This window comes from Mus pahari, chromosome 7, assembly GCF_900095145.1.
Source record: "Mus pahari chromosome 7, PAHARI_EIJ_v1.1, whole genome shotgun sequence".
Classification (NCBI taxonomy): domain Eukaryota; kingdom Metazoa; phylum Chordata; class Mammalia; order Rodentia; family Muridae; genus Mus; species Mus pahari.
Genome location: NC_034596.1, coordinates 28,777,703 through 28,790,867, shown reverse-complemented (window position 1 = coordinate 28,790,867; position 13,165 = coordinate 28,777,703). Strand labels below are relative to the sequence as shown.

The 13,165-nt window shown below is 44.8% G+C and overlaps 1 protein-coding gene and 1 pseudogene across 7 annotated transcripts in view; both read left to right on the top strand.

Annotated features, from left to right (window-relative positions):
• Positions 1–4,955, top strand: part of Sntg2 (syntrophin gamma 2) — a 201,540-nt gene extending 196,585 nt beyond the window's left edge. For 5 of the 7 annotated variants that reach the window (XM_029540556.1, XM_029540554.1, XM_029540553.1 and 2 more), the window contains one exon: positions 4,164–4,800. In XM_029540556.1, the coding sequence (XP_029396416.1) occupies positions 4,164–4,295 (132 nt within the window). In that variant the 3' untranslated portion in view covers positions 4,296–4,800. Of the gene's footprint in view, positions 1–4,163 lie in introns of all 7 variants that reach the window. The other 2 variants (XM_021202074.1, XM_021202073.1) reach the window with 2 other exon arrangements.
• A 6,698-nt stretch (positions 4,956–11,653) lies between these two features.
• On the top strand, positions 11,654–12,835 carry LOC110324901 (annotated as a pseudogene).
• Positions 12,836–13,165: the final 330 nt, after the last annotated feature.

Below are 13,165 nucleotides of genomic sequence, written 5' to 3'. Positions count from 1 at the left end.
GGGAAGTTGGAAAAGGTTGAAATTCTGTCCTTCAGGGAACCTCAGGAATCCTGGTGATGCAGGATTGTTTGGGGTAACTCTCATTCTCAGACAGCTTGCAACATAACATATAACACTATTGTACCAATTTCCTAAAACTCTAGCAGGAGGCACAGGGAAGCCCTATGGGACTTCTTGGATCCCTGACATCAAGTGACATTTCTGCAACTAATTGGCCTTGTCACTTGAAAAGATTGTTTTGCGCTCCATTTCCTCATTGTAACACTGGAATGGTGGACTCTGACTTTTATCTTACCTTATATTGCAATTTTGAGGCGAGGCAATGTTATTGATTTGACAAAGCTATGTTGATAAAATCCATCTCATGGTGATGTTGCTCCAGTGACTGTCCCCTGATCCCTGTCCTCCGCCACCTTAATTAATTACACGGGGATGCTAAGGGAGCCACTGTGGGGTTCTATTTTCACTGATAGAGAAATTACACAGTCTCCTGCTTGCCCAGCTCAGCTATATTTGATCAAAACTGCACCAGACTCAAGGAGTAAATTCTCAGACAATGTACTAGCCATGTGGCAAGCCCTTAGTAACTTAAAGACAATCATGACTGTTGACACTGGAGCTAGTAACGAATATTAAAAGCATTGGAGGGGGTTGGCCCTGGCCGCTCACTACCTGACTGCCCAGCCAGGAAATGGAGGAACCAGAGACACAGAGACAGAATTGCAAGGTGATATCTCTCCATCACAGACCTTAACCCCCAACTCTGTCCCAACCCGGTCTGGCACGGGGGAGCGGGGACTGGGCCACTGGTCAGGGCTTCTTTCCAGAGTCGCCTTCTTTATTACTCAGACACTGCTCTGGAGCCCCGCTGACAATAAGCTATGATTAAATGTAGAAATACCTTTTGTTTGTCAGAAGGTTTTCATCCTAACCTGGGCTTCTCATGGCTCCATTGCACATGTGGCCAGTAACCATCTGGAAGCCCCCATTCTTCGAGATGTCAAATATATTTGAAAAAAAAAAAAAAAAAAACAATCAACCCAGCACATACATCACTCCGAGACAAGACAGCTCGGCCGACCTGGGAGAAGAGCAGCAACAGTCTATAGCTACAGACTCTGTGTGGCTGTCTTGGCTTTTCTCCAAACTTGTTTTAAAAAGGATTATCTTGATTAAATATACCTCGGGCCTGTCAGACAAATTTGGAGGCGGCTGTTGTATCCCTGCTGTATGACTTCCTACTCTATTGAACAAGATTCTCTTCCTCAGCGGGTGGGAGTGGGCAGCCTACCACCACCTGTGACACCAGCTAAAGGGGCCAGCAGGGAGTGGCAGGCACAGAGACAGCACTGGCATCACTATGAATGTTCTGTCCCAACAGGGCAGACCTGGCTTTTGGCACACAACTCTTGCAAAGGTAGCTCAGGGTGACTCTGCGGGCAGCATCTGCTTAGGCTATAAGCAGAGCAGCAGGCACCATGACTTCCCCCCCCTGCCCCCTGCCTCGAACCAAGGATGTCCTATGAAATGTTCAGATTCTGTATCTGGATCAAGACTGCCTCCTGCTTCAGAAGCTCATACTCCATTCCTGGATTCTCACTCTTGGCTAAGATTTTGCATGGAGTGACTTCTCTTGCGGTAGATAGCCTTTTCAAAAGATTTTTGATGTGGCTTCAAATTACCATGCCAGGAAATACCAAGGCTGCTTTGAGATGTGTGTTTCAATGCCAGTGGCCATCTGGCTGCTTCTCCTAGTTTGCCATGCTGTTATTGAGCAAAGCGTAGGGATTTGTAAAGCAATTTTCAGCTTTTGTACAGAAAGCACAGCTGCAGAAGCATCCATGATGTGGGGCTCTGTGACTTTGTCCCTCCACTTATCCCCCTGAGAAGATGATTACGACCAGGAACATATACAGTATGTATATTGTAGTAGAGTTTTGGTAAGCTTGCAAGAATATTGTGTTTGTTCAAGAATGTTCCTTGGTCTTCCTTTCTTATGGAGAAAAAAATCATAAGTAATAAAACATCCTGAGTATCATCTCATGGTGTGCAGAAAACACATGGGTGGGTTGACATCCAGAAAAGCAGCTAGGTGACTCAACTCATGGATCCAACAAACAACCAGGATAGGGTACCTGTGTAGCAAGTCTAGAGTTCCACTAGGAAGTCCCTTTAGCAGTGTGAGGAGAACCCTAAGCATCTGCAACATCTTCTTCTTCATCCAGAAAGAAAGAAAGAAAGAAAGAAAGAAAGAAAGAAAGAAAGAAAGAAAGAAAGAAAGAAAGAAAGAAAGAAAGAAAGAAAAAGAAAGATTAAGAAAGAAAGATTCTTACACACAGGTAAAATTGAGGTCAAGCTTCACCTGCAAAAGGAGGGTCCGACCTTGGCAAGAAGAAAAGAGAACCTTCGGGTCACAGGTGTAAGGAGATGGAGGACAGCTTCTAAGTGCATGAGACCCCATACCTGTGTCTTTTCTTTCTCTGGCCAGGTATGACTTCGTGGGATTTCATTATCCAGCTGGCTTTCCCTTTCCATGTACCAGCAGCTCAGCTTCTTTTGTCATTTCCAAGTGAATTCTCCTGTCCCCTTTCCTGGGTCACCCTCCTCTGGTACTCTGGTTGGTTCTGGGTCCTGAGCACCAAGAGCAGTTTCTGAAAGGAGTGGACCAGAGACCAAGAGAGGAATGTGGGTGGGGCCTTCTGTAAAGGAAGGTAGAAGCCAGTCTTACAGTATGAGATCCTTCTCTTAGGAAAAGAAGCACCTTAGTAAAAACATCAGGGATCCAGGAGAACTTTGGCGCCTGCGATGAGCTGCCATCTCTCCTGTAGGCAGGTGTGCTGACTTCCCATCTCAGAGGTCCTGTCTGGCCAGCTTCAAGGAGTCCAACTGGGGAACTGACAAGCCTGAGCAGGCTGTCCTGAAAATGATGAATCTTTCTCTGTGGTCTTGTCTCAGCAGTTTAGAATGTGATAGAATTTGGCTCAAATTTAATAAATAGGATGTCAATGAATGAGCAGTCACCTTAAAAGGAATTGTGCCGTTCTTTGCCGTATTGGAACTTCACCACATTGAAACAGCATCGAGTAGAAAGAAATCATCAGTGATATATTGAAATCACCCTTTCTGCTGGATGAATGGGTTGCAGATTGGGGTGGGTTTGTATCCCAAGACACTAAGGTTGCTTTTCTCTATAACAGCGTGACGTTTGAAGACTTTGACTTGTATATAGCCTTGCAGGCTCATTGCCAATTTTGTTGGTTGGGGCTGGGAACTTTGTGCTGGGAATTATGTAGGGGACAGAATAATATCAGAGACCAGTAAGATGGCCCAGAGGCTGGAGACCTGAATAGCATCTCATAACCCATGGTAGAAGAAGAAAATCGACTCCACAAAGTTGTCCTCTGATCTCCCATGTGTGGCACTCACAAAATCAATAATAATAATAATAATAATAACAACTTTTAAAATAATTGTAACAGCTTATATAGATTTTATTCTTCAATATTAGTCTTTGAGAGCTTTAAGGTGGAAAAGTAAGGACCTAGGAATTTAAGGTATTTTTTTACCTTAAATTTAAGGAGCCCACCACCTTTCAAAGAGCTTTGTTATTGAGCATCATTTCTTCCTATTGTTGACATTGCAACTGGATGGGGAGGAGCCAAGGTCTCTCCCTCAATGTGTTACTTACACAGCAGGACTCTACCCTTCTGAAAATGCCCATTATAAGTCACACATGGAAGAATGCACACATGCAACCAGAGTCAGCCAGCAGCCAGCCCCACCACCATGAGACTTTGCCTGCACTGTCATGCTTAGCCCTGTATTGTTGCCTGTGAAGACATAATCCATAACTCTGATCTTCAGGACTAAGACCTAGCACAAACTAAGGAGGGATGCTGAAGAAAGGGCATGCACCCCACCCAGTATGGAGATTAAGGAGACACAGCCTACGTTGTCTGAGTACCAATTCGAACAGCAGTATATCCATCTTTATAAATATATGTTGATTGTGCCGGGCTGCCTTTATTTTGACATTACCTGTTTCAGCAACTATTTGTACTTACTTAGAGAACAAGTCTTGGAGTTCACAAAGAAATGGCTTTGCTAAAAGTTGTTGTAGAGCACCTTCCCAGTGACCACAGTCCTGTTTCATTTCCCCTCAGGAGCTGGAGTTCCAGGATCTGACGGCGGTCCTCCACTGCATCCACTCCTTCATGGCCGCCAAGGTGGCCTCCCTGGACCCTGTGTTCATGGACAGCCAGAGTATGGCAAGAAGATACCTGTGCAGCAGCTAAAACAAGCCTGCAGAGTGCTGCAAGCAATTAAATTATTTTCTTAAAAAAAAAACTAGTCTTTCCTGCACAATGTTGCTCCTTTGTGTGGTTTTATAACGAGCCTATAGTTGTGATACCAATAAAGACATCACTAGTTTCACAGATGGGTCAGACTGTTGAATGTGACAATAGGGTATCAATCTGACCAGGCACCGTGGTGGTAGACTCAGGGTCCTCTGAAACTATCCCATCCCAGCCTGTCTCAAACAGCCGGGGATGTAACGCCACAGTCTGCTGCTTGCATCCGTGAAATCCAAATTTTATTTTTGCAAAGTACCAGGTAGGAGAGTGAGAAGTCACCATTTCCCCTTTCTGAGGAGAAGTGGGCTTCCCACAGGCAAGTTGGTAACTCTCCCTTGGTCATGGGTGGGACCAGCATTGGGGTTGTAAAGTGAACGGGGTGATAAATGAATAGAGCGATGAGGGAATTGGAATTATTTAGTTTTATATTAAATGCTTACATGTTTATTATGCGACTGAATTATGTATCATTTAAATGTGAATTCTATTTTTTCCTAATTAATCAAATACAGTACATGCTTTGGTTTCCTTGTCTTTCATATTGTTTATAACTTCTAATCTGGGACTTTTCTATTTTTCTTATTAAAAGCAATTTGATGGAATTCTTGAGTTTCCTTTCAGAAGTTCAGGCTGTGGTTAGGAAAAGGTGTGATTGTGTTCTCATGTGTCAAGGCTTCTAGAAGACGGTGAACATAAACGATCTGACTGCAGAGCATAGCAGCCTAAGGAAGCACAAGGGCCCTGTGGGAAGCAGAAACACCACTGGGGGCTAGCTGTCCTTCATACCTTTTGGTCATCAGCCACAGTTCCTTGACTGCCGTCCACCCATGTTTGTCTGATATCTGGGAGGAAGGATATAGTTTTAACCTATCAAACATAGTTTGTGCTTCTGTTGTTGAAACCGCAACCGCGTCCTTACACGTTTCTCCATCATGTGTGTAGAGTGTGATATACATGACGCCCCTCTGAACACTTGAGGTCCCTCTCAGACTCTAGCGGGAGTAGAGTGCTCCTCCTAGACTACCCTAGAGCTGTCTGTGTGGGGCTTGCTTCTCATGTTTCTACTCAGACTTCCTGTTAGTTGACTGTAGCAACAGGAAGTAAGAGTTCTGTGAACACACACTCTGAGGGGAAAGAGGCAGAATGATGAAGTCCCCTCTCTCCAACTTTTATATATATAAAGCCAACCCCACTCAAAATTGGAAAGTGTTTTGGACTAGAGTTAAGGAAATGTGGAAAATTTTCATTTTGGTTTTTATTTTTTTTATAAAAAGCTCAGTATCCAATCTGGACTTTACTGGCTACCAGAGAAGGGGGCAGCATTTCCCCAGAAGATTAAACTCTAAAGTTTATTTTCATGAGTGTGTGAATACACAGCTCTTTCTGGAAGATGCACATTTTTAAAATAACCAGATGCCCACTGCCTTCTGTATACTATGCAGGTGCCAAGTACTGCACCCTGAAATGGTCGCATGGACATTTTAAGCCCAGGCTCCTCCCGGTGCCAAACTGTTCACCCTTCTCAACCAAACCATTCTCAGAACAAGATGCCTCAAGGATCTCATCACCGGCTCCTGGGTCAGACGTTTATTTCCTTTTGGTTATCTAACTAATCTTAAGATCATCTCAGTTCTATATTTCTATTAGGAAATAAGCTGTGATCTCTGTAGAGGCCGTTTGTGGGTGCCCACAGGGTCCTTGCAGCTCCCAGATCACTTAGGTGCAGGTAAAAATCTGTCGTGGGTTCTCGCTTCCAGGATGAAGACTCGGAGGCTTATCGGGCACCAGTGAGACTGATGGCGAGTCAAGCCGGCGTCCCCAGCACCTCTCACACCCCACTTGGTGTTTGTAGTTCTACCAAGCAACCTGTAGACTCATCTTACAAACATGAACATTCATGCGTGTTGTCTCTCATTATAAACATAAACACTCATGTATCTTTTGTCTCATTTGAATACTAAGAACAGACGCTTTCTACTGACTAAGTGTGGGTAAATGGGGAAGAGACTCATTTTGGAAATTTTTTTTTTAAATCCAAGTTATCAACCCTCATTTAATTTACAATTCAAATATGGGTACAAGATCATTCCAGATAGATCATTCCCATTTGTTTCTTGATAACTGTTTATCTTGATATTTTATTAACAATCTTCATGAGGAAGACCAGGAATACGAATGACCCTAAAAGGCAAAACCAGTGAGGTTAAGAGGAATTCATTGTATGTATGTGTCATGGGATAGCGCCCCAACCCATCTGTGTGTCATGCCTTCAGACTTCAGAGTAGGCTTGTGTGGCTCATGCACAGCACCTTAGATTTTAACAAAGTGAAGCTAGCAGACATGATTGGAATCTGTTACAGAGGGAAGAAATAACCCCATCTCTTTTAGAAAAAAAAATCAGTTGAGGCATGTACTGGCTAGTTTTGTGTCAACTTGACACAGCGGGAGATATCAAAGAGAAAGGAGCTTCAGTTGGGGAAATACCTCCATGAGATCCAGCTATAAGGCATTTTCTCAATTAGTGATCAAGGGGGGGAGGTTCCCTTGTGGGTGGTGCCATCTCTGGGCTGGTAGTCTTGGGTTCTATAAGAGAGCAGGCTGAGCAAGCCAGAGCAATCAAGCCAGTAAAGAACATCCCTCCCTGGCCTCTGCATCAGCTCCTGCTTCCTGACCTGCTTGAGTTCCAGTTCTGACTTCCTTGGTGATGAACAGCAATGTGGAAGTGTAAGCTGAATAAACCCTTTCCTCCCCAACTTGCTTCTTGGTCATGATGTTTGTGCAGGAATAGAAACCCTGACTAAGATAAGGCATAATTTCAAATCAACATTATGGTCTCAGCCAATGAGTAAAAACAGGTTTCAAAACGTGTAAGCTAGATTTTAAAAAGAGAAATATATAAATTTCATAGCGTTTTTTTAAAAAAACAAAAAACAAAAAACAAAAAAAAAAACAAAACACTGAAACTTTCGGTAATCCTGATGATTGGCATATCAGGGTTAAATTTTAGTAAGAATGAAATGCATAGCAAATAGTTTTTAACACTGGGAATTTTACAGGGTGTGGGGAACACTCAGGATGAACCCGGGGGCCTTGCACATGGTGGGAAACAATTCTATACCTGAGTGTATAATCACCTCTTGTTTTGCTTCTAATTTTGAAGCAATTCTTTTGCGGTTACCCTTCTGCTCTGTGTATTCAGAAGCTGAGTTCTGTGCCCCTGACCAGACTGCACCTTGTCCTTGGGGAATTGTGTTAGCCAATGTTCTGTAAAGAAGGCTCCCTGATCACCCATGATTGGTTAGTAAAAAGCTGGACCCTATGACTGGGCAGAGAGAACAGGAAGGCAGGACTTAGGAGGGAATATGAGGTTTCTAGGGAGACCATGAGGAGAAGGAGAGTAGAGAGTAAAGAAGGAGGCTGCTCTGAGGCAGGATGGACCATGAGCACGGACCATAAGAGTGTAGCCAACAGAAGCTCCTCTTGAAGACACACATGGGCAGAGCAATCCAGGTGAGGCTCAAACAGCAACTAACATGGAGCCAGCCTATGGCTGGGATTTATGTTAGAATAGCTCAGACCTGCCCATTCCCGGCTTAGAGCATGTTAATAAAATTACCGTGTTTCTGTGGCTTTTATTCAGGAGCTATATGAGCTAGAGTAGGTCAGAAACCCCAGAAAAATTGCCCCAACACAAGCCTTATTAACTTTCCCAGGTTGGCCTTGAACTCACTATGTAGTCCTGGTGGGCTAAGCTCTTCTTACCTCAGCCTCCCAAAGAGCTGAGATTACAGTTCGGCACTATCAGACATGACTTAAGAGTTAGATTTTAAAGATGCACATGAATTCACTCTCCTCTTGCGGTCTGGATTTTTGGTGACCTCCGAGTTCATCTTGAAAATACTGGCAAGTTATGCAGACTCTCCTTTAGTATCAATTTTAACTTATTTTTGAATATGTGACTCATTCAACTAATAAATGTGCCATGAGCCTTGAGTTCTGATATTTACCCTGACACATTGTTTCAGTGCTTATACTTTGTGGGTTTTCTTTCTAGGTATCTTGGCCTGCTTATATTCACCCCCCCCCACCTTCCACCTCCCCCACTGGGCTCCTACCTCCCCACACCCCCTCTCCATTCCAGGTGTCTCCATAGCGTTGTTTTGGTTAACATGAACTTTTTAGCCTATTTGTAGCATGGGAAGTTCCTTCCTTCTCCTTCAGTTGTGGTAGATAGTTTGAGTTGTTACAGTTTAGTTGCTATAGCCTAATTCTGAAGACGTGACCTTTTTGAACTTGGTATGCCCTGCTTCAAAGCTCTTCTGGCTTTCAGAGTTTCTGTTGAGAAATCAGCTTTCTGATTGGTTTCCCTTTATACATTTTCCTCTTTCATCTTTTAATATACTTCCTTTGTTCTGTTTACTTCTGTATATATAAGAACATACTTATACTATATTCTGCATATATATATATATATATATATATATATATATATATATATATATGATGTGTATCTACATATGTATACTTATGTACGTATGATATGTTCTGGGAGTTTCTTTTATGGTCTTGTCTGTTTAGTGCTCTGTATTCTTTTATCTATGTGGGTGTGTCTTTCCTAAATTTGGGTATGTGTTTTCCCTATTGTTGAAGATCTGGTCTGTGCCATTGCCCTAGAATTCCTCACTCTCATCTATGACTATAATTTAAAAGTTTTTTTTTTTTTTTCTCCATGGTGTCTCACAGTTTTTGTACGTTCCTTTCCTAATTTTTTTTTCATAGTTTTGGCTTGTGTGGTCTAATACCTCGACTTTAAGAGACATGAAATTCTGTCTTCTTCTTGATCCTTTCTCCTGAGTTTCTTTTTGGGTTCTTCAGTTTTTCAGCATTATCATCATTTTAGCTTGAGTTCTCTTCAATGTTTCTAACTCTATTGAATTTACCTTTCTGCTTCTGGGTGGCTTTTGTAATTTCATTCCGCCTTACGGTTGTTTTCTTGGGCATCACTCATATATACTTGGAGTCCATTCTCTGTAAGTTCATCGATTTATATGCATTTTCTTTAAGCTCCTTTGATGAAGTTTATGGCTGTCCTTTCAGGTAATTTTCACTGGAGGTCATTTCTGTAGGATTGATAGATTGGGGGAGGGGCATATTGTTTTGACCTTTCACACTGTTGTGTATTTGAGATGAGACCTGGCATGTGTGGGTTTTTTGTTGGTTGTTTCTGATATGCACATGGCAGGCTGGATTGTCACACGGGGTGTGCATCCTGACCCAACTTGAAGCTTGGGAAGGAACAAGCACAGCTTCTCAGACTAGACTATAGCACTGTGTGTGAGTCCTGGGCTCTACCTGAGGATCGGTGTGAATGTAGGGACCTTTAGGGATAGGACAGTGAACTTATCAGGCTCGGCCAGAGCGTAGGACTTGTGAGCAGGGGTGGCCTGGAAGATAAATATGATAAAGGGGTTATCAGGGTACAGTCTGGCTGACAGAGTGAGCAGGTTGGATGCAGGATATGTTTCCTGGTCCAAGCATGGAGATCGGGAAGGTACCAGCACCAGCAGACTGGGTTAAAGCTCTGAGTGTGGGACCAGGGCCCCATCCTATGACTAGCTTTTTAACAGAGTCATCAATATAGAGTGCCTACTGCTACTGTAGAAGCCTTTTCCCTCTTCAAAAAGGAAGATGACATTTCAAAACTTAATGGGGTCTGGAGATATGGCTTAGTGGTTAAGAGCACTTGTTGCTCTTCCAAAGAACCAACCTTCAGTTCCCATTACCCAACTGCCTATAGCTACAGCTCTAGTGATCCAGCACTCTGTCTGGCCTCTGCTGGCAGCTGAATGCACATATGTGTACCGACACAGGCACACACACACACACACACACACACACACATCATCTTTAAGATTGATTTTATGGGAACTTGGTGTGTCCATCTGCCACACCTTGCCCTTCACACTGCCCCTCTACTCTCTGTTACATCTGCCACTGGTTATATTCAGGACTAGAGGGTCAGATAACCTTAAAGAAGGACAATAGGCCCCTTTTCCCGGAGCACTTCCAATCTGTCTGCAGCTAAGTCCAGGCACTTCTGTCTGGATCACAGAGGAAACATTTGTCTCCAGTCAACAAAGACCAGAAACACAGAAAAGGACAAACCAAGTGAAACCTATTTGGACCCTTAATCCTGACAGGGTAAACTTAACTGATAGGCTCAGTTCTGCACTGTTGCTGCCAGAATTTGCTACCATCAGGACCCACCTTCCTCAGCATTTCACCATGGACTGAAGACCCTCAGCTCTCTGGAATCTTCCAGTCCTCCAGGACCAGATTAGGACTGTTGAGGCAGAAGGAACCATGAGAGTCTGGACTGAGTAGCTCCTGGGCTCTCGGCTTCTCCAGCATGCAGGTTGTCATTATTGACCTACCCAGCCCTTGTGTAAGTCAAGCTAATACATCCCATTTGTAATATGTACTCATTCTATTATTTCTGCCCCTCCAGAGAACCCTGACTAATCCAATGGTGCAAACATCTAACAGAAAAACCGCATCCCTTGACAGAACAGCATCATTCTAAAAGCCGAAGAAACTTAACCGGTTCTGAAAGTGAGTGGAAAGCCAAATTCATATCTCTAAATTTAAAAATAAATCCCCCAACAGCTTTGGCAGTATGACAGCAGTATGAAAAGAACAGAGCATGGGGAGGCAGTGGAGACAGCTTTAGTGAACACTTGACTTCAAAAAAATATATTTTATATTTGGAAGTGGCAAAATAAATTCCCCAGGATTTGGCTGGGTGAAGGATGGATATTTTATTGGTTCTTACCTCTTACATTTTCACCAGAGTAACAGCTAGAAAACTTAAACAACATATATTTACCACCAAGAAAAATGTTCCTCTTGCAATAAACTGTTCATTTAAAACTGGGATTCGGAGCACATTTGAGGCTTGGCATATACAGCAGAGAGGGACGACACTTCCCTGTTAGGTAGATATGTGGCAGTTCTTCAGCTCAAACTTTAGAGTCAACAGGGAGGAGGCTGTGCACAGAAACAGGCTTTGGTTTGGGGAAGATGTATACATCCTACCAGAATTCCAGGACAGGAAGAGAAAGGTAGTGACTTTTGCCTAGCCATAGCCACAATGCCAAATGTAAACATCACAGAGTCAGGTTATTACTTTGGTTTGCAGTTTCAAAAGGTTCGATCTAAATACGCATTTGAGCATAGCATCGTGTCAGTAGGTATGCGTGTCAAAGAAGCTGTTCCAGGTCCGCCGGCCCGCAGCTGACATGCGGTCCCCGGCGGTGCTCGCCAACTCCAGGCAAGTTCAGAATGTACACATAGGCCTTGGACCTGATTGTCCCACAGCACCAGGAGGTACGGGGTAAGATGATGTCTGGCCATGTGGAATACCAGATCCTGGTGGTGACCCGATTGGCTGTGTTCAAGTCAGCCAAACACCGACCCGAAGATGTTGTCCAGTTCTTGGTCTCCAAAAAATACAGCGAGATGGAGGAGTTTTACCAGAAAACTGGACAGTCCTTACCCAGCAGCCAGCCTGCCCCCGCTGCCTAGGAAGGTCCTGTTCGTCGGGGAGTCTGACATCCGGAAGAGGCGAGCCATGTTTGATGAGATCCTACGCTGTGTCTCCAAGGATGCCCAGTTGGCAGGCAGCCCAGAGCTGCTAGAATTCTTAGGCACCAGAGCCCCAGGGGCTACAGGCCTTGCCACCCGAGATCCCCCTGTCTTGGATGACACAGCCAGGCAGCCAGGGGACAGTGATGAGGCTTTTGACTTCTTTGAGCAGCAGGATGAAGTGCAGCCACCCACATTGGGCTCGAGCAGCAAGGGTGTGGAGAAGTCCTTGGCGGAAGAAGAGGAGGAGGAGGAAGAGGTGCTGGATCCCCCGGGGAATCACGCGCTCCAAGAAGCCCAAGAAACACCCAAAAGTAGCCGTGAGGCCCAAGCCTGTACCTCGTCTCATCATCTTTGACGAGGAGGTAGACCCTGACACGGGGCTCTTCAGCTCAGACAAGAAGGTGTCTGAGACCCGGAGACCTCTGGAGACCACGCAGGACTCCCTGAAGCTGTTTGATGACCCTGACCTTGGCGGGGCTGTCTCCCTGGGTGACTCTTTACTGCTGCCAGCTGTCAGTGAGAGCAGAGGGCCCACATCCCGCCCAGGACACGAGGATGCCTCCAAGGAGCTGTTCAGAGTTGAAGAGGACCTGGACCAGATTCTAAACCTGGGGTCTGAACCAAAACCCAAGCCCCAGACTAAGCCCAAGCCTCTAGTCCCAGCTGAGCCAGCATTGCCCAGGAAACCAACTCTGCCCGAGTCAGTGGGCCCATCAGAAACTGGGGCTGGACCACGGAAGCAACAACAGATCCAAGCTATGGATGACATGGACATCTTGCAGTATATTCGGGACCATGACACACTCACCCAAGACTCCCCCAGCCTCTTTTGACTTCCCCACAACCCTGCCCTTCAACCTACGCTGGACCTGGGGAGGCCTGTATATGACTATGTGGATTCTGCTTGCAAGGCAGGGACCACCAATGGAAGTAGAACTCTGGAACCCCCAGTCCCAGTCCCATATCCTCCTTTTCTCTTGGGCTATGGGATGGACAAGGAAGGACTCTCTGCAGAATGTAGAGCTGGAAGCACCATAGGAATCAAGGCGTATCATCTGCACCCAGCGGGCTGTGGAAAGAAGGGTATTTGTGGGCTTATCATGAGATCAGAGGACAGTGCCCTTCTCCCCCAGGAAAGGACATCCTCTTCATACTTGTACCCA